Source organism: Mus pahari, chromosome 5 (genome assembly GCF_900095145.1).
Source record: "Mus pahari chromosome 5, PAHARI_EIJ_v1.1, whole genome shotgun sequence".
Lineage (NCBI taxonomy): Eukaryota > Metazoa > Chordata > Mammalia > Rodentia > Muridae > Mus > Mus pahari.
In genome coordinates this window covers 123,691,248-123,713,289 of record NC_034594.1, presented here as the reverse complement: position 1 = coordinate 123,713,289, position 22,042 = coordinate 123,691,248, and the positions used below count along the sequence as shown (strand labels likewise).

At 40.4% G+C, this 22,042-nt stretch overlaps 1 protein-coding gene across 1 annotated transcript in view; it reads left to right on the top strand.

Annotated features, from left to right (window-relative positions):
* Positions 1–22,042, top strand: part of Hmcn1 (hemicentin 1) — a 418,463-nt gene that overhangs the window by 368,624 nt on the left and 27,797 nt on the right. Inside the window, exons 84-97 of the mRNA XM_021197369.1 lie at positions 1,199–1,333; positions 2,197–2,387; positions 4,686–4,767; positions 6,955–7,224; positions 7,755–7,925; positions 8,061–8,231; positions 13,271–13,441; positions 14,081–14,251; positions 14,692–14,862; positions 15,012–15,182; positions 17,135–17,284; positions 17,871–18,008; positions 19,118–19,239; positions 19,962–20,199. Of these exons, the coding sequence (XP_021053028.1) occupies positions 1,199–1,333; positions 2,197–2,387; positions 4,686–4,767; positions 6,955–7,224; positions 7,755–7,925; positions 8,061–8,231; positions 13,271–13,441; positions 14,081–14,251; positions 14,692–14,862; positions 15,012–15,182; positions 17,135–17,284; positions 17,871–18,008; positions 19,118–19,239; positions 19,962–20,199 (2,352 nt within the window). The remainder of the gene's footprint in view (positions 1–1,198; positions 1,334–2,196; positions 2,388–4,685; positions 4,768–6,954; positions 7,225–7,754; positions 7,926–8,060; positions 8,232–13,270; positions 13,442–14,080; positions 14,252–14,691; positions 14,863–15,011; positions 15,183–17,134; positions 17,285–17,870; positions 18,009–19,117; positions 19,240–19,961; positions 20,200–22,042) is intronic.

Genomic DNA, 22,042 nt, shown 5'->3' with positions numbered 1-22,042 from the left:
TCTCTCTCTCTCTCTCTCTCTCTCTCTCTCTCTCTCTCTCTCTCTCTCTGTGTGTGTGTGTGTGTGTGTGTGAGATCTTTGAGATGGTAATACATCATTTCTCCCTTTCCTCCCTCCAAACACTCCCCTATATCTCTCCATGTTCTCTTTCACATTTCATGACTTTCTTTTCATTGTTGCCACATGCATATGTATGTATATACTTGCTTGATTTCATCACCAAAGATGCCATCAATAATGAGTATAAATGCACTGTGTGTAATGAATGGCTGTTCTGTCTTCATAATTCTGACTTGCCTCTACCAAGTGCTCTGCTAGAGAAGCAGTTATAGCTTGAGATTTTTCTGTCGTGATCAATTATGTGAATGGCTGAAATTCATCAACTGTATCATCTTCATATTTACATACCATTCCTTTATAAAGAAAAGCAATATCTAAATCATAACTCTTTTCTAAAGGCACAGAATAATTCTGGCATTTAAACTTTGAAGCCTACCTTCCACCTAATTTAGTTTAATGGGTTCTTTAAAAATAAGTAAGACAATGCATACAAAGAAGCCATACATTATCAGATGGCAGCTGTTTAAGTTAGATTCTTAATTAATTAGCATGCTCATGTTATACTCTCATTCAAATAGTGTAGCTGCCTTTGTAAATATTTACATCCTCAGCCTGTATGATTTACTGGGAATTTTAAGTTATTATAGATTTGATCATTGTGTTGTTATTACCCACCAGGGATGTGTTTTCATGATTTCCCCACAGCCTGCCAAGTCAGTTGGATTACAACTGAAAAGGTGTTCCCACCATTGATGTAAATTATTTGGGAAGAAGACTGGGGGTGAGATAAATGGAATGGAAAATGCCATATTTCTGAATGAAAGGGTTTTGAAACTCAGCAATCATGAGGCTGATTTAAGCGACAGGCCGAGATGAAAGGGGCACTTTTAAGTACTGTGCAGAGAGGGTTGTTTTCATTCTCTTTTCCTGTTCCATGGGCTGTTTTTGGTTCTTCCAATGAGTTGTCTATAGACACAGTAAATAGCTCAAGGGTGGCTCTGTGGTAAGGGCCCTCTTGTTCAGTTACGGTTCAATTGCTGACTCGCTCATAAATCTAACCTGCAAAATATTACGCTGCTGTGACATTTTCCTAGGTCACTGTGAGGCATCTGTGTTGTTTCCTAATCTGTTTCCTCAGCCCACTTTGACAGCGTCAATGGACACAGTGAACTTGTTATTGAAAAGGTGTCAAAGGAGGACTCGGGCACTTACGTGTGCACAGCAGAGAACAGCGTTGGCTTTGTGAAAGCGATCGGATTTGTTTATGTGAAAGGTAGGTGAACATGTTCCATTTTGCCTTTGTGATTTATTCATAATGAGACTTTGATTCCTCACTATGACGTAATACATGACTGCAGTTTGTTATCCCAATGTCCGAACATGTATGGATTCATGAGGAAAAAAACGAAACATGGGTTTCAGCTGACAGGCAAACAGGAGCTGCAGGGATGGCTCTGTGGGTAGAGGGCTTGTCGTTTATGTGAGTTTGGATGCCCAAAACCCATGTAACACCTAAGCAGGTATGTCAGCCATCTACAAGCCCAGCATTCAGGAGACAGACAAGAGACCCTGGGGAAAGCCAGATAGCCCAACTAGCTGAAGTTGGTGAGTTCTAGGTTCAAAAAGAGACTCCACCAATAAATAAATTGGTGAGAGATTGCAAAAGACACATAGCATCAGCTTTGGGCCTACACACACACACACACACACACACACACACAAACACCTACAGACACATATATTCACAATACACACACATGTACAACACACACAAGCACTTACACACACATACACACATGCACAACACTCACAAGCACTTACACACATACACACATTATCTACAAACACACACATGCACAACACACACACACACGCACACACACACACACATACACTAAAGGTAAGGAAATGTAAATATATTAAAGAGGTCATTTGACACAAAGTGCATTACCTCTACACAAGGACTGAAGTTGTCAACATTTCTGGGGATTAGTAAGAGTGCTGACTTTGCAAATCCATGATGTTTTAAAGTGCCTCTTCCCACACTGCTAAGTTATATGCCTATGCATGTCAAAAGTCATACAGGACGTATCAGCACCTGGTTTTCCTTCCTGCCTGTCTTATGGTATTTCCTAGAGCCCCCAGTCTTCAAAGGTGATTACCCATCTAACTGGATTGAACCACTCGGCGGTAACGTGATCCTAAACTGCGAGGTGAAAGGGGACCCTGCCCCAACCATCCAATGGAGCCGCAAGGGGGCTGACATAGAGATTAGCCACAGGATCCGACAACTGGGTAATGGTTCCTTGGCCATCTACGGCACTGTGGTAAGTCTCACTGGAGTTGTTGACACCATCTACACTGCTGTGCCCTGTGTCAGTGCCATTCATAGATGAGAAAAGTTTCTTCTCCAGTCCTATGAAAATCATGAAATCAAAGTTAGCCTATTCCTCCTTTTAATTTTAATGCAATATTTTAAATGTATGTTTTAACTGATAAAGATAAATAGATAGATAGATAGATAGATAGATAGAACCTAAAAATTATATCTATTGATATTATAGCATGTGTTTCAGTCTATGACCACTGTGTAATGCTTTAACCAAATTAAATATTTATCAGATGGCATGGTAGAGATCTTCAAAATCATTTCTCTAGCTTTTTAATTTTATCTGTGTTTATCTCACTATGCAATAAAATACCAGAGTCTTTCACGTTGACTCAGCACCCACTCATTGTGGTTTTTCCACCACTTCCTCCTGCTCATGCCCCAAGTCTCTGGCAACCAGCATCCGACTCTCAGCCTTGTCCATTCCATCTGGGAATGGAATCACACAGTACGTCCTTCATGTTCCTGGCATATGTCACTTATCAGAACAGTGTCCAGTTCTGTCTACCTTGTCGCAGATAACAGGATTCCGTCCTTTACTGTAAGGAGTAGTGTGGCATTATGCGTATGTACACCATTACTTCACCCAGCAACTAAGGTCTTTTTGAAACTATGAAAGAATAATGTAAGTTGATACTGTTGCTCTTGCAAATAAGTATGGGCAATAAAACAATTTTGTGGGTTTTTTTCCAATTATTCGTCTATTATTTACTGTTAGGAGATAAACCTCTCGAATCTATGTCAGAACAAGAACATCAAAATGTTATAAACATGGTTACAAGTAAGCTATAGGTTAGATTTCACAAGGAAACTAAAAAATATATGTAAAACTCTGATCATGTTTCAGTATTCAGGAAAGGATAATAAAGACATGACTCACCTAAACGTTCCGTCCCTACACTAGTTTCTTAACTCACACTTGGTGAGCTCTCTTGTGTGCTTTCATATTTAATTAATTGAAAACAATTAAAATACATCATTGCCTAACCCAGTGGGACTTTCTTGGGCTTTATTTTCTTTATTTTTAAACATTGGCTGTTGTTGATTGATACTTCAGTTTGGAGAATTTTTTCTAGTTTTAATCAATGACATATTGTCTCCACTTCTTCATGGCTGCCTCTTCCTTCTATATAACAATTAATAATTCTAAAACTTTCAAGACTTCTTTGAATACCCTTATTAATGTGCAAGGTCTTTTAACTATACAACTTCATAGTCCTAAACATGTGGTATCAGCCTGGGGTCTGCCAAGTTCCATTTCCAGCTGCCTACTAGAAGGTTCCATGTGTATTGAATATTAAAACTGCAAGCTAAGCCCATATATGGTATTGTAAATAAGTAAAATTCAAATACTATCTGTTTTCTGTGTTATATATGTATAAATTTATGAAAGACTATAATGTGTTATTACAATCAAATTTATTCTTCACTTTCCTTCATTTCAAATGACCTATGAACCCAGCTTGATACATTTTCAAAAACTCCAATTAGAAAGAACTCAGTATTGGTTAATTTCTTCTGGATAGTTGAATGGATTCTGAGATGGCCATGATCATACCACTTACATTTTTCTTTCATAGTGTTTTGTTTTCTTTTAAGATTTATTTATTTATTTATTTATTTATTATATGTAAGTACACTGTAGCTGTCTTCAGACACACCAAAAGAGGGCATAGGATCCCATTACAGATGGTTTTGACCCATCATGTGGTCTCTGGGAATTGAATTCAGGACCTTTGGAAGAGCAGCCAGTGCTCTTAACCACTGAGCCATCTCTCCAGCCCTTTTTCGTAGTTTTTAAGGGTTTCTTTCATAGTATTCAAAGAAGTCTTGAAAGTTGGAGAAACATCAATTGTGTAGAAGGAAGAGGCAGCCATGACGAAGTGGAGACAATATGACATTGATTAAAACTAGAAAAAAAACTCTCAAAACTGAAGTATCAGTCAACAACAGCCAATGTTTAAAAGTAAACGTTATGAAACGATGTCATTTTTACTTTGATTTCCTGGGACTCGATATTCTATGAAATATTTTAATTTTGGAATTTCTTTTTCCCTCATTTCTTCTCTTGCTCCCATTTTTTTTTTAACCTAGCTATGAGGTAAACATGGGTGGGGTGTGCTATTTTCATCAAAATGCATTCCCAAACCTTAAGTTCCAAAAGAACTATCATATTGAAAAAGTGATGTGCCTTGCTGACTGACCCCTGTTCTCACAAGCATACTTACTTCCGTAGAATGAAGATGCTGGTGACTATACGTGTGTAGCCGCCAATGAGGCCGGGGTGGTGGAGCGCAGCGTGAGTCTGACTCTGCAAAGTAAGCTCTTCTGTCAGCCTCCAGCTAGCACAACAGCAGGGTTGTTGCCTACTGGAGAATAGCTGTCTCCTTTAAACCTGCAACGTGCATTTTCAACAGCAGCTTTCGCGGTGTGTCCATCTTCCTCTCCTTTCCCACTCTTATCTGACACCCACAGTTTTCAGTCACAGCATCTTGGTGACAGAACCTTTTTGCCAACAGTGAGTGCCCTCCGTGGTGCACCAGACGCTAGCCACAGGCTTTCCAAGATGGTGTTTTCTACGCTTTTTAAATATGTACTAAATATATTGTGTGAGAGAAAAAAATATTTTCAATAAGAGAAAAAATACATATTAAACATAGAGAGTGATTTAAAGGAGCTCAGAAGGCGTCCGGGTGGACTGGCAGCCCTCTTGCATGAATTAGTCTTCAGAGTTTGCCCTTTATGGAGTCCCTCAGATGCCATCAGCAGACAGGGATTCCTAAGCTAGAGAACCACAGCAGGTTGTGCTGACCCAAGTCAAGAGAAACATCATCAGATCAGCTGACATGTAAATCTTGACATTGGATCTTTTTAATCCCTACCAGGAAAAGGCCAAAAGTACTGTTGACTTTAAGCTCAACGTACAGAGCGGTGTTTACGTTCAGATGAGATGCTTACGTTTGATTGATGATTGTGTAAATGATGTGTTTCATTTAACCTGAAATATGTTTACATGGTATATTATATTACATTCTAGCTTTATAGACATCAAAAATGTCTATAGTATCTAAATCAAGAGTCTAAGCTTAACTGCATACTTTTCTTGGCCATGGAATCATGAGCGTACAAGCTTACTTAGTAACTTTATCCACACTTAGTGTGAATGATAAACCAGATTTAGTGTCAGTTTGCAAATACATAATGTTATCTAAATATAAGTAAATAAGTAAAAGCAATGGCCATTTCTATAGTGATATGGGTGACTGAAAGGTGAATTGCTGGTATAGTTCTATATGGTACCTATGTGCCTATGTGGCACTTGGTACTTACTGAGACAGTTGAGCTCAGGTGAGAAAGTGTCTTTTCTCAAAACACGTCAGTAACCCTTATTAAAAACAACACTGGTGTACAAGTGTTATGACAAACTGTGTTTGCTTCCATTCTGTTTGATGCTTTAGATAGTAAGGCATACTTGTCTCTATATAAAATAGGTTGTCACCATGGAGAAATAACTGATGCTATTTCTCCTCTCTCTCTCTGAGCAAGTCAGCCACAGTTCTGTTCAGCCTCGCTCTCCCTGTGTGGTCATCCCATGGCTCTCTTTTCCCTCAATGTCCTTGCTGCCCTCTGCTCTCTTATTCAACAGCAATGTAATCTGAGATTCTTTGGAGGAAAAGAAAGCATAGATATTAGCAAACACTAGAAACTACATGAACTACCACCCCCTCCCCTAGGGTCAGGCATCCTTGCTAGTCATAAAACTCTACCAAGTCTATCTCCATGCTGTATCTCTTGCCTCATGGAGACATCTTCTCCCTGAAATGACCCTCCTCAGTTTTGAAAGCACAGTTTTCAAGCTAATTTTACAAGCATGTGGAACAATGTGGAGATAAGCATCCTGCCAGCAGCTACGTTCAGCTCCTTTCCAGGAACTTCACTTGGGCAGCTGACAGCCTCTCTCTCCTCCTGAAGCTCTTTCCTTTCATACCAGGAGTCCCGACTCTTCATATTTAATTCCTTGGGAGATAGTTCTTTGTATTGTTTATAAGCCAACCTTATGTCCATCTCTTAATTTCCTCCAATGCGTTCTGTTTCATCATCTTGTATGATGCTACTTTCCCTTTCGAAGCAATCTCATCAGATATGAAAGACAGGTCCACATTCCTTGTTGACATCTTGATTTTGAAATTCCTAGGTGGACGCATCTGACTCCACCTGCTATCTAGGACAGCTCACATGAGTGTCTCACAGATACCTCGAGGTCACTGCCCTAAAACAATACAAATCACCACTCACTCCTCACTGCCTCCCATCGGATCTCCTTTCTTCTGTACATTTTCGAGTTACCCAAACACAAACCTTCCTGCCCAGCTCATTGGGTCTTCTCTTTAATCCATACTACTTCATGGCAAAATTCCTTTCATAATGAAGTCACCACATTTTGTAAGATAAAATTTTAACCTAGCCTCTTAACAACCAAGACCCAGTATCTACTTTCTTCACAGGTTCTCCTATTATTACTCTTGAGCCAGTGGAAACTGCTGTGGATGCTGGTGGCAGAGTCATACTGGATTGCCAAGCAGCTGGTGAGCCGCAGCCAACCATCACATGGTCCCGCCAAGGGCAGCCCATCCCCTGGGATAACCGACTTACCATGCTGCCTAACAGCTCATTATACATTGCTGCTGCTCGCAAAGAAGATACTTCTGAATATGAGTGCGTTGCCCGAAACTTGATGGGCTCTGTCCTGGTCAGAGTGCCTGTCATAGTCCAGGGTAAGTGGGAAACAGAATCCAAGACAGCTCAGCTTCCCAGTCTCCTTCTGGTTTACCAACTAATGAGATTAAAACAACACAGTTTAGAGGATTCAAATGCCATGCTAATCATTCAGAATCCTAACATAAATTTTCCTTGAAAACTAAGCAAAAATGTTCAGAAGGTGATGTATATTATATAGAGAGACAAGGATGATAGATAGAGAGATAGAGAGATGATAGAAAGCTACACACATACATATATAGAAGTGCACACACATAGAGACACACACAGAGACACACACAGTAAGCAGTATGTAAACTTCTTCATCTCTTTTTCTTCCCATAGCCATAGCCACAACCACATGACTCAGCAGAGAATCTGAGAGGTGGTTTCTTTGACTGAGTTATTGTCTCACTTCTAGATATGAGTTTTACCCCTAAGGGAAGGTTTCCCACTCAGCTCTCTACACAGTATGTAACTGCGATGAAATTACTCTTAGACACTCTCACTTGCAGACCCGAGACAACACACAGTATTTTGTTTGCAGTGCACGGTGGGTTTTCCTTGTGGTCTGCCTGGAGGCCCTGCAGTGTCACCTGTGGAAAAGGCATCCAAAAGAGGAGCCGGCTGTGCAACAACCCACCTCCAGCCAATGGAGGGAGGCCTTGCCAAGGGGCGGATTCAGAAGCGAGACACTGTCACAATAAGTTGTGTCCAGGTATAGTTTTGCATTCGGTGTGGAGGCAGGTGTTTAAGAGACACTAATTTATGTTCCCCACCTTTGGCCTGCCTTGGGGTTAGTGCTTGCTATTTGGCTTTAGCTAATGGTGTTAACGGTTTTACTTCCCTGTAGTGGATGGTCACTGGTCAGAATGGAGTTTCTGGGAAGACTGCTCAAGAAGCTGTGGGCATGGCAACCAAACTAGGACGAGGACTTGCAGCAATCCACCAGCTCAGCATGGTGGGCGGTCATGTGAGGGGCACGCTGTGGAAACCATCATGTGTAACATCAGGCCTTGTCCAGGTGAGGACCCACCAGAGACACCAGCAAAGCTTTTGTATGTTAACTCCTACCATGGAGTCAAGAGCCCTGTTTCCTTCCTTGTGAAAAGATGATATGGCTTCTAGCTTCAGGGACATGTTCTAGCTTCAGGGACATGTTCACTCTCTGTTACTTCCCCGTTTCGTAAAGAGCCTTGTGCAGAAGCGACAGGGTCATGGTGGAATGTCTCACTGAAGAGAACAGGAATGCGGGTGGACTTTTAACCATGCACAGAAACTTAAGTCTACAGGAACTCACATACTGAAAGGTGATGGGTACTCACGGCGACAGGTAATCTAGTCATCCATTTTCAAGGGAGGAAATGAGCGCAGAGGGGTTAAAAAGAAGTGTGCCACTAACGAGGAGCAGCCTAGGACCATTTACCATCTCACCTATTGGCCTTGCCGTGAAAGCCACGCCAGATGCTTGGTCTTCCAGCTGTTGCTTACTTAGTATCGCATGCCTCTTTCAGATTCAAGTGACAAAATTCAACTTAAATCAATGAAATAGTCTTCTTTCAGGTGTAATTGAATGCAAGGATTTGTCCAGTATTTCTACTAGTGTGTTGCTCATCTCTGATCTCCACTAATGTCCTCTTTGACTTAATTCTCCATTAAATTCTTCCCATGTGTGGAAAATATGATGACAGGCAACTGGTGGCTCACAGTGGCCTTGTAATCGCAGACCTTGGAGTGGAAAAGTTACTCTCTCTGAGATTCATTTCAGCTTCTGAGAAATAACTACTTTTGAGTTCAATTTTGTTTCATGTTTTTGTCTGAACTGAACTGAATCTAGGTGGTGGGCACACTGGGGGCAGCGTGAGTGACATCCTCATGTAGGGCATCAAGGGCTACTGGACTCCTTGTTGGGACCTTTAGGGAAGACTGTGTAGAAGAGAAGAAGACGAATCAGGAACCAATTCATTCATTCATTCATTCATTCATCCATTCATTCACCCATTCTTCTAGACTCTAAGTAATATTTATTGTGTACTCCATTTGAAGATATTTGAATTTCTAAGCACTATTGGATGGAATGTGAAATGTTCTAGTGAATATAAATAGAATATTAAGTAGAAAATAATTTTTAATATCAATAAGCATACTGAATAAACACAAAGAAAGGATTGGTGGAACAAAACTGAGAGAAAATATTCAAAAGGAGAAAGAGTCACTGAAGTAGCTATTATATCTTGTTGTGCACATGAATAAAACATTTATAAAATGATGGAAATGTAGTAATTAATTCATTAACTAAGGTTGAATGGTTAGTTAAACAGAGTTGAAGATTTGAACCAAGCCTGTTGTGATTCCCAAGTCTATATATTTGGATCTTCAGTACCTTTCCAGAAGTTTGGTTTTCACTATTTTATTTCAGAAAACAAGGTACTGATCTGGGAGTAGCAGTACATAGATATAATCTTCCCCAAAAATAGACAGACAGATAGACAGACAGACAGACAGACAGACAGACAGACAGGGAAAAAATCACTACCCTGAAGTCTTTACATATATAAAAGCCAAGGGTTTGCTTTAGTCTTTAAAAATAAACAATCTAATATAGTGGCATTATTCTAAATAATGAAGAGAGAAAGAAATATTAATACCTAATTAGAGAACTTGTATACCATCTGTCAGGTATATTATTGATGAAATTATATAATGAAAATCTATTACCAGTTGGAACATCTTCTGGATATATGTCCAGGAGAGGTATTGCTGAATCCTCCAGTAGTACTATGTCCAATTTTCTGAGGAACCTGCAGACTGATTTCCAGAGTGTTTTATAAGCTTGCAGTCCCACCAACAATGGAGGAGTGTTCCTCTTTCTCCACATCCTCACCAGCATCTGTGTCACCTAAATTTTTGATCTTAGCCATTCTGACTGGTGTGAGGTGGAATCTCAAGGCTGTTTTGATTTGCATTTCCTTGATGATTAAGGATGTTGAACATTTTTTGAGGTGTTTCTCAGCCATTCGATATTCCTCAGTTGAGAATTCTTTGTATAGTTCTGTGCCCCATTTTTTAACGGGGTTATTTAGTTTTCTGGAATCCGTCTTCTTGAGTTCTTCATATATAATGGATATTAGTCCCCTATCTAATTTAGGATTGGTAAAGATCCTTTCCCAATCTGTTGTTGGCCTTTTTGTCTTATTGACAGTGTCTTTTGCCTTACAAAAGCTTTGCAATTTTATGAGGTCCCATTTGTCAATTCTCAATCTTACATGACAAGCCTTTATAGTTCTATTCAAGAATTTTTCCCCTGTGCCCATTTCTTCAAGGCTTTTCCCCACTTTCTCCTCTATATATTTCAGTGTCTCTGGTTTTATGTGGAGTTCTTTGATCCACTTAGACTTGACCTTAGTACAAGGAGATAAGAATGGATCAATTCTCATTCTTCTACATAACAACCAGTTGTGCCAGCACCATTTGTTGAAAATGCTGTCTTTTTTCCACTGGATGGTTTTAGCTCCCTTGTCAAAGATCAAGTAACCATAGGTGTGTGGGTTCATTTCTGGGTCTTCAATTCTATTCCATTGGTTTACCTGTCTGTCGCTATACCAGTACCATGCAGTTTTTATCACAATTGCTCTGTAGTACATTTTTAGGTCAGGCATAGTGATTCCCCCAGAGATTCTTTTATCATTGAGAAGAGTTTTTGCTATCCTAGGTTTTTTGTTATTCCAGATGAATTTGCAAATTGCCCTTTCTAACTCGTTGAAGAATTGAGTTGGAATTTTGATGGGGATTCCATTGAATCTGTAGATTACTAAAGGGTGTTTGCAATTGGATTAAAATTAATGTCAGTGTACCCTACATGCTTGGTAGCTATTTGTTTACTATTATTTTTGTTCACTGTTTTATTGTTTTACTGTTTGGGGGCTTAGTGATGCCACTCCCGTGGGTAGATGCCAACCATTGAGGCAATAGAGTACCACAAAAACTAGCAGGCACTACTATTTCCCCTTAGAGTATATATGTGCAGGGATAGTTTATAGCTAGATAAGCAGGTTGTTAGTCTTTCACCCACTAGTGCTAGCACATACTTGCTTATTTCTTGCATTTATTACTCTTAATGCTTTTCATAAAATACTGATTTGTCTGTTGAATATTGTACAGCTGTTATTGCTTCCTATTGCAAAGAACTTTTTGCTTGCTATTTCTTATTTAATGATTTATATCAATAAGGACTCATATTGTTCAGTAGTGTAATGATTCAAGGATAATTCAGGGGGTTAATAATACACTAGTAATGTATCTATTATTGTGTGCAAAACATCCTGGTTTTGGTTTTGGAAGTTTCAGAGCATCCTGAGTATTGAAGCCTAACACACAGAACCCAAAACTTTTGCACTGCTTGTGGACGTTGTACATCGTGGTGCGCACTAGGCTCCGCACCACGATGTACAACGTCCACAAGCAGTTTGCTCCTTCCTTCCTTCCTTCCTTCCTTCCTTCCTTCCTTCCTTCCTTCCTTCCTTCCTTCCTTCCTTCCTTCCTTCCTTCCTTCCTCCCTTCCTCCCTCCCTCCCTCCCTCCCTCCCTCCCTCCTTTTCTTTCTTCCTTTCTTTCTTTCTGTTTTGTTTCTTTCTTCTTGTTTATCTATCTAAATAAAAGGTTTTCAATTCTACCGCATATGTCATAAAAGTCCCTTTGGTTAGGGTTTCTTGGTAAATTAAATATAAAAAGACCAAACTTTTTCAAAGAGGGTTTCAAACATCTATTTGCATAAAGGAGAAACAGACAGACATTACATAATAAACAGCACTCAATTCTAGGCTCCTTTGATAAAGCATCCTTATGTTGTCAGAGGTTTGGACTTGGTTAACCAACATCCTTGAAATGTAACTATGTCAAAGTCACTGGGTCTGCAGAACATCTGAAGTGATACAGACAATGTGTGCGGACTGTAAGCATTACATTCCAGACCAGGTTTTAAATGCTCCCTCCTGCCTTCTTGGGTTTAGTCAAATATTGTCTTAGAACTAATTTTTTTGTGACCATGTTTGCCTCTATCTATAAAGCAGGAAAATAAGTAGTTGCCTTAATCAAAGATCAATTAATTATGAGAAAGTGCAAGATATCTTAATATTTCTTTAAAATTATAACCTTATTGTTTAATTTTAATATTGTAGTTTCTTATAAATGGTGTTGAGACTACTGAGATCCAAGTCTTAACCCCTCTTTTGGTTCATATTTTGGTAAAGCTAGTAACCAAAGAAGCATATTCTATGGGCACCATTTCTAGAACATTGTTTATGGAAAATACAGCCTGATTGTGACTCTTGTGTAAGAGAAAGCATGGTGCTGATTCTCAGCCCAAGCACCTGGTAGGAAGTGTGAGGCTGTCCAAGCTGTGGTCAGATGCTGTAATGTGTTAGTTACCGAAAGAAAGCCCTTCAGTGCGGTCCTTGGAAACTACTGGTCAGTTTTGCTTCTGTTGTTGAGCAAGTAGGTGAGTGTGTTATTCAGAATTTCTAATTCATGAACATTATGTAATGGAGAAAACTGTTCAAAGACTTAGACCTGTGCAAATCACCCTGTTGTCGGGAACATGCATAAGTGGGACACCAGGCCATGTTTAGAGATGTACTCTTACGTTCTTAGATCCAAAAAAGCCTTGTTGGAAGTTTCATGTGACCTACAGCGCATCTCGACCTGTTAGACAGACTTGCTTAGCTGCTTCTGGTCTCCTCCACCATCCCTAGGGTACCAAATGTGGACAAGTGCTTAGCAGGAGTTTAAGCACTCGGGTTCTGTTTACATATGGTTGCTTGATTAAATTTGATTTTAATAAAATAGTCTCCTTTAAATAATTGTAAGCATTTATTTTGGCATTAGTTAAGCCTTCTGAATGTCCCTGGAAAACCAAACATGAGAAAAGAAGACCATCGTCAGTTATATTTCTTTTGGTTCAATTTTAGTTATTTCAGATTGTGTGAATTTTAACTTACTATGGAGTTAATTTATTTACATAATTTTGTTTTGTTCTGTGGCTTGAATCTGTCTCTGGTGTTTGCAGTCCATGGTGTGTGGAACGCTTGGCAGCCTTGGAGTGCGTGCAGCAAAAGCTGTGGAAAAGGCAGTCAGACCAGAACAAGACTTTGCAACAACCCTCCACCATCATTTGGTGGAGCCTACTGCAGTGGAGCAGAAACCCAGATGCAAGTCTGCAATGAGAGACACTGTCCAGGTGAGAGAAGTAAGATTACCACATTAAACCAGTTAACATCTACCTCTCATGCAACAATGTCACTCGGCCATGGTTTGACCTGACCATACTTATGTTTGTGTGTGTGTGTGTGTGTGTGTGTGTGTGTGTGTGTGCGCGCATGCACATGCGTGCGCGTCTGTCTGTCTGTCTGTCTTTCTGTCTGTGTGTCTGTGTCTGTATGTATCTGTGCGTGTGTGTGTCTGTGTGTATGTATATCTGTGTGTCTCTATGTGTGTGTGTCTATGTGTTATGTGTGTGTGTATGTGTGTGTGTATGTCTGTGTGTGTGTCTATGTGTGTCTGTGTGTGTGTCTATGTGTATGTCTGTGTGTGTATGAGTGTCTGTGTGTGTCTGTGTGTGTGTGTGTGTCTGTGTGTGTGTGTGTGTTTGTGTGTGTGTGTGTGTGTGTGTGTGTGTGTGTGTGTACCTATAAAAATCCAGAAGGGGCCAGATGCTCTGAATTTGCAGGCAGCTGTGAGCACCCAGCACGGATGCTGAAAACCAAACACATCCTCTAGAAGAGCCCCAAGTGCTTAGCATCTGAGCCATCTCCACACCCAGCCTCTCTGATCATGTTTTTTTTTAATGTAGTAACCAAGCACATTTCTGTTAATCCAGTGGATGGCAGGTGGGCGACTTGGAGCAGTTGGAGTGCCTGCACCGTGTCCTGTGGAGGAGGTGCCAGGAAGAGAACAAGGGACTGTTCTGACCCGGTGCCACAGTATGGAGGAAACAAATGCGAAGGGACTGGTGTCCAGAGTGACTTTTGCAATAATGACCCTTGTCCAAGTGAGTGTTGGCAACAGTGAGTCCATGCTACTTCGTTAAAGCTTTGCTATGGCCTCCAGCCCTTAAAGTTACAGCATTGTGTTGCTTGATCTTTGACCTTTAGTTTAGAATGCCAAAGCGATGTCTGGTTTTGGTGTGTTCTGAAGTTGCAGTCTCTGCTCCATGAGAGTAGAGTATCTTTCATATCACCTCTTGCTCATGGGATTATTTAAATATAATATCAGACCAGCTGAAGTGAATCCCATCAATATTAGCATTTGTTTTCTGTCTCTATTGAAAACATCACCGAAATCACCTGGTGATTTGGAAAGATACCCATTTATTGGCTCATTTTCTTTCTTATTCAAAGGTTCTCCTTGTTTGGGGGGCAAGTGTCATGGTTTCTTTCACATCTCCATTTTTTAGAGCTCTGTTTTATGCCAAATTATTTCACACTGTAGCCCATGGTAACTGGAGCCCTTGGAGCGGCTGGGGGACATGCAGCCGGACATGCAATGGAGGGCAGATGAGGCGGTACCGCATGTGTGATAATCCACGTCCCTCCAATGGAGGAAGAGCCTGTGGGGGTCCAGATACCCAGATCCAGAGGTGCAACACTGACATGTGTCCTGGTGAGCCTCTTAATTTCTGTCTGTGGGATGAGTGAACCTCTTCACTTGGTCCTCCTTGCTGTCGCCCTGCCACTTGCAAGTCAGGAGTGTCCTACACCAAGATTTTAAAGCTGATTCATTGACATTGAACGTCCCATTCTTGTTCACAGTGGACGGAAGTTGGGGAACATGGCACAGCTGGAGCCATTGTTCTGTCTCTTGTGGAGGAGGTGAAAGGACTCGAAAGCGGCTATGTGACAATCCAGTGCCAACTAAAGGTGGCCGATCCTGTCCGGGAGATGCCGCCCAGGTCTCCAGATGCAACATGCAGGCATGTCCAGGTAAGTAAACGAGCTGTGCTTAAGCAAGATGATTGCTAGCACAAATTTAGAGGCTTCATGCAAATTAGAAAAAAGGTATCGCTTGGAGTCCACAATAAATGAAACAACTCTGGAGCTGTCGTTTTAAAACATGCGCTCCTTCCCTCCTTTAAGAGTGTCCACTGCAAAAAGAAAAAAAAAAAAAAAAAAAGAGTGTCCACTGCTGGGTTTTGGCTCTGTTTGCTCCTTTGGGGCATCCTTGTGTCAGAAGACATATTTCTAAAGATTCTAGGGAGGCCAACATTGCCAGTTCCATATTGTTGAAATGGGAAGACTATTGGACCTTATAAAGCTTTATGTTCTCTCTACATAGAACGAGACAAACTGAAAGGATGTCTACTTTTCAGCTGCTCAGTAGGCTTGCACAAAGTGTCATGGAGGGTTTTGAGATGCCTTCCTGGAGTAAGAGAACAGCTCAGGCTTCAGATACTGTGTTTCCTAGTCCAGATAGATGGACAGCTTGCTTCCCAAAGTTGAACAAGATTTTTAGGAACCCAACCAGGGTTGGAGGAAACATCTGTTTCAGTGGTGGGACTCAAGATCCTTGGTTAAATTAGAAGCCATTCATGTCAGTAATCATCTAGAACATTTAGCAACCCTGCCCAGCAGGTCTCTCTTTCCCTTGCTTAGGACCAAGGAAAGAGGAACATTTCGTATTTGTCCTTTAATTAAATTGTTTTGGTATGAATTGTACAATGCTGTCAAAATTGTAATACAGTTATCAATTTTTCTCAAGTTAATTATTATCTGATAGATACATACAGTAAAGAATGCTCTACTATAGCTTAAAACTGCTGAGACCCCCCACTTCCATAGGAAGTAATACCTACATACATACATATATGCATGCATGCATACATACATACAACACACATACTCATGCACACAATGATTTAAACTGAATAATATATCACATTTATGCTGCCAGTGACCGGTAACAAGGATTAAATGGTATTTTGTTGGTGAGATCTTGCCCTGTTTTACACATGGAAACAGTAGATAAAAGAACACAGGTTTGGATTATTAGCCGTAATGACCAGTTCTATAGTAGACATGCTTAACTGTATCCTCTTCTTTAGTTCATAGCCCTGAGCAGCATGCCCCGCCGGCCTCTGCCCTCACCCTTGACCCCTGATAACCTCTGCCCTGCTGTGTCTGCTTCCACGTTGCACTTCCCCATAACTGTACATTATTCTTCAGTGATAAGAGAACAGGTTTTAAGTATTGTCACTATGAAAACAGTAGGTGATGAGGTGACAGATATACTAACTGGCTAATTTTGCCTTTCCCTTGATATATGCATATTTTAAAACAACAAATTATCCACATTAGATGTACACAATTGTAAGTTAGCCATTTAAGTGAAGAAATAGGTCCCTACTCCAAAACATGTTTCAAAGCCAAGAAGATACTGTTTCAGTCCTCTCTCTCTCTAGACCTATGATGATGGTAAAACTATATTATTTCTCTGAACTTTGTCTGCCCAGATGGAAAACTGAGTCTATTGGAAGCTTCCGCCTAGTACGGTTGGTACGATCAAAAGAGTGAATGCATATAAAGTGTTTACTGCCACACACAACTTTGTAAACTCACTGTAGTCATGGTCACCACCATCAATACACACATGCTTTATTTGGGCTGGGAGAATGGACATACTGTATTCTTTGGCTTATGAAATAGTTCTAAGATGTGTACAGGTTGGAAGGATGTTAGATTTATGGGGACGATGGGTGTTATGTAAAAGTGGAACATTTTAAAAGCCTATTAATTTCACTTTCAAACTTGGATGCCATGGGACTCTTGATGTCTGCGAAAAGATTTGTAGCATCTCTGCAGATTGGCTTTCCTTTCCCTCGTGTAATGTTGATGGAATTGCTCCCTTATCCGGGATTGTTTTTTTCTTCCTCCAATAGGTGGACCCCAGCGAGCCAGAGGAAGTGTTATTGGAAATATTAATGATATTGAGTTTGGAATCGCTTTCCTTAATGCCACAATCACAGATAGTCCTAACCCTGATACAAGAGTAATACAGGCCAAGATTACCAATGTGCCTCGCAGCCTTGGTGAGTCACTGTGTTTATGAGAATGTTAATGAACTTAGTTACTGCCTTTAATTAGTGAGTTGTTTGTTATTTATGTGTGTGCATCCATGTGTGTACCACAGCATGTACATGGAGGTCAGAGGACACCGAATGGGAGTCAGTCCTCTCCTCCCACCATGTGGGTCCCAGAAATTTAACCTGGGTCATCAACTTGGCAGCAAGCACCTCAATCCACTGAGCCAACTTCCCAGCTTTCATCGACTCCTTTTTTAAAGACATTGTTCTTTATCTTATTCACCTAACAGTTCTAAAAGATGAAGCTTTAAGCCACCGATAATACGACATAATACATATGATGCAATACATTGTTCTTCCTTATCCCAAAGAGAGACTGCTGGGGAGAGCATCAGAGTACATCAGTGCATGTATGACAATGCTGTGGTGAAACCCAGTATTTTGTGTAGCATATATATGCTAGTGAAAAAGATACACAGATTTATTGACTTTGTAATTAGTCAATTGGTCCTCACCCTTGTGAATAATGTACTGTGACAATAACTGACTGTAAATATTTGGCTCCGTCATCCTGTTTCTCTTTCTTCTCTAGGTCCAGCAATGAGAAAGATCATTTCTATCCTAAATCCCATTTACTGGACCACAGCAAAGGAAATAGGGGAAGCAGTTAATGGCTTTACCCTCACTAACGCAGTCTTCAAAAGAGAGACGCAAGTGGAATTTGCAACTGGTTAGTGTCAGGTGAACATAATATTCCACTAGATAGTTACATACATATAGACAGAGAAGTCAGACAGACAGAAAGGCAGGCAGACAGACATAGGTATAGAAAAATTGCTATAAATCTGGGTGACTAAGAAAAATATGGTGTATGCTCTCACAGAAAGTTATTATGAGGTGGGGTTTTTTTGTGTGCCCTCTAACACACATAATGGAAAAACAGCTCTATATTTTCCTGTCAGTGAATGCTAACACAAGGTCTGTAAGACACCACTTACACCACTGTGTCCTCAGGCAGAATAGTAATTTTTATGCCCCAAAGACCCCTTCCTCTTCTGTGCCTTTCTTTCTTTAAACCTTGGAGGGGATTTAAAGCATGAGAAGGGAAGGAAGATACGGTATTCTTGTAATTGATTAAAGCTTTGTCTTTAATCGTGAATCAGCTCGTGTGCTTTACGGTGATTGTTTAACAGATGGAAGCAATGCCAAGCACACTAACACTTTCCCCTCTGCTTCTGTCCTAATCATTGGGCATTACCTCCTTGGGGCCCTTCCAGTGTCCACAAAAGTGCTTACCAAGCTCCATTCCAGCCTCCTTGGAATGAGCCAGCCTTGGTGGGATTGACCTTCGGTGAAGAATGATGAGGGAGGATGTCTCCTTAACCAGTGTTCAGTCTGCACAGAAAGCAAGTGGGCCTCTTGCTATCCATCCACATACGAAGATGCCCTTTCAATATTAATGAAGCTTTGGCAGGACAAAACCCCGTAGCCAGGTCCGTAGGTATGGCCAGTCCTTGGTGACGTTGCCTGGCCCATCTCACAAGCAATAATTTTTGTAGAAATGCTTAATTGTTCTGTGTGAGACTAAAATAAGGAGTCTTCTACAAAATCAAAAGCTAGACTTTGGCCACACAGAAAGACTTTTGGAAGACAATTCAGTTGGTTTGCCTTTTCTTAACTGGGAATCTTTGTGCTTAGTTCTCTGACATATTTATTCACGTTTGAAATAACATGGTGGAATTAGGTCAGTCTTCTCTGTGCTCCCACAGACCATATGCATAATAGTAATAATAACTGTTATTATCGTTGCTGAGGAAATGAATGCAATGTCATTCCCAGGAGAGGTCTTGCGGATGACACACGTGGCTCGGGGCTTAGACTCCGACGGTGCCTTGCTGCTTGATGTCATTGTAAGTGGCCAGGTCCTGCAGCTCCACTCGCCTGCTGAAGTCAGTGTGAAGGTAACGTGCTACAAGAGCATCATGGTTAATCACGTGACAGCGAGGAGGGCGAACGACATCCCTGTAGACAGAGCACAGAGATCTTAGGTTCTTACTGTTTGCTCTGGAGATAAATTACTACTCCCACTAGGTCATAAATAACCATCTGGTCTTGACTTAAAAATCTCCAGGGCTCAGCTTTTAAAGCTCTCTGAGTAGTTTTATTACCTGGTGTATTGGAGCCAGAACTGCTGCTGTGCTGATTTAAGCCACTTGTTAAATTTTCCTCTGAAAAATAAAATGGGATAGTGATTCCTACAATAAGTTTTTGTGTAGCATCCATTAAGTGGGGGGGGGGAGGAAAGGAAATGAAAGGGGGAATGATGTAATTATATTTTCACTTCAAAATTATTTATTTTTAACTTGAATGAAATCAAAGCAATACTTTGAGAGCTTAGAGTAATGAAAATAGCCCTCCTACAACTTTTAACTCATGGCCCACATCACTATCTCGTTAATTTACAAATTGTGACAGAATATTACAAACCTGATTCTAAAGATGAGAATTGACCTAACAGTTATGTTCAGAGGACTACTGTGTAATTCCAGTCTTATTCAGAGCTCCATGGTTAATCTCTTAGGCTTTCTTCCCTGCCCACCCCCCCCCCCCCCAGCATACCTCCTGTGTTATACAGTATGAAAAACTCCAGGAACAATGTTGACCCTCGATTCCTTTCCCTTAGGATTACACAGAGGACTACATTCAAACAGGACCTGGTCAACTCTATGCCTACTCAACGCGTCTGTTCACCATTGATGGCATTAGTATCCCCTATACGTGGAACCACACCATTTTCTATGATCAGGCCTGGGGGAAAATGCCTTTCTTAGTAGAGACACTTCATGCATCTTCCATAGAGTCTGACTACAACCAACTAGAAGAGACCCTGGGTTTTAAAATCCATGCTTCAATTTCCAAAGGTAACATTATGAAGGGAACCTCCAGCGATCTGTGCTGCCGTCTTATTCTTTTTAAAAAAGATAAAGATAGGTGACTTGAAGCCATTCAAATTAGGAATATGAAGGGCCAGGTCTAACATGCTAGAGCTGGGTTTTCGTATGTGCTACATTCTTTGTTTTTGTTGTAGGTAAGCCCTTGTAAAGCTTGTTCAGTTGCGTTTAGTTTACTAAGATGCCTCTTCAGGCCACCTAAGCAACCAGACAAAATTCTAGCCCATATTCTTGGAGAGGATTACATGTTATCCACCTGAATGATTTTTCTTTAGGTAAAAAAGTTCATTTTTAAATACTATGTTTATTGATGAATTTTCAAAGTTCAGAATTACTGATGTAAAGTACACCCCAGCTTAAACTAATCAGAAAGTTCTAGATTTTCAAGGCAGCTTCCTTTAAGCGCTTTATTCTCTGTATTGAATATATTGATGTTGTCCGTTGGAAACGCCCAACTTCTATGGATCAAGCAGAGCTATAACACAGAAGAAATGGGAAAACAAAAGAATTCACACTCATACGCCTTAGGATACTTAGGACTTAGTAATGTGGCCATAAAGTTTATCATCCAAACCAAGACTCCTGTGAGAAAAGAGTCAGTATTGCAATGAAAATTTTTCTGGAAAAATTAGAACATCTAGTCGCCCTGGGTAAAGGTGGCTATCAGGCACTGAAGAGCAATAGTTATTATACTGTTACTCCTTATTCATGGAAATCATCATATAATACATGGTTTCTGAACTGCTCTCTGTTGTCTGATAGTCCCACATCTTGATCCAGGCAGTGCCCTGTGATGTGTGCTTGCTTGAAGTACCCAGTCCTCAGATTTCCTTCTCGATCTTCAAAACCACTGTGGTCAGTTCCATATTCTGTGGACTTTGGAAGCTGTGTTTTGGTTTTTTTGTTTTGTTTTGTTTTTTTAAAGTTGATTTTTTTTGTAACTCAATTGTGTAGTTCTCTCTTTTTTAAAGGATATCTTTTTACCCAGGTAGAATGTTGACTGTGTTTTAAGCTCAGCTCTTCTCCACTGCATGATGGTAGTAGCCGACTACAAACATGGCTCATTCCTTTCACTCAACAGTCCCCACAATGTGTTCACAACTTCCCTCAGTTGTTACTTTGTAGCACTACCACTCAGATGGGTTGGTTGCAAAGCTCTTGATCACAAGCTTTGTAGAGCAGTAAATCCTGGTGTAGTGTCAAAAGGTTGGATGTGCTTGAGAAACTGAAATGATTGCTGAGATGGGCATGTATGTATACTTCTACATGTTAGGCTTGTTACCATGTAACACGTTAAATGCTAAGCTTAAAGCCAAGTGGAGATCTTTGTACTATCTCTGAGACTGTTGCTGAAGAGTCTGTATCCCAGAATATAAGTAAACACAGTTAAATTTTGTTGCAGTCCTTGCCTGTATGTGTCTATGATATGGGAGTTACCTTTGAAAGATGTGCCCTATGAATTTCAAGTTCTGTGCCTGCAGTTTCTCAGTAACCACCAGGGGGCAAACTTGCATTCTTGGTCACTCGACACATTTTCAATGCTCAAAATCCATCCTAACAAAATCACAGAAACAGCCAGACATGACTATTTTTAGAGATTTCACCTAGTGTTCTTTATAATAGAAAAATAGTAAATAAATATCTCAGAAACTCAAAATAAATAAATTAAATAGTAAATTATGACTTGTTTAATAATCTTTTTTTTCCAATTTTTTATTAGGTATTTACTTCATTTACATTTCAAATGCTATCCCCAAAGTCCCCTATACCCTCCTGCCCCCCCTGCTCCCTTACCCACCCACTCCCACTTCTT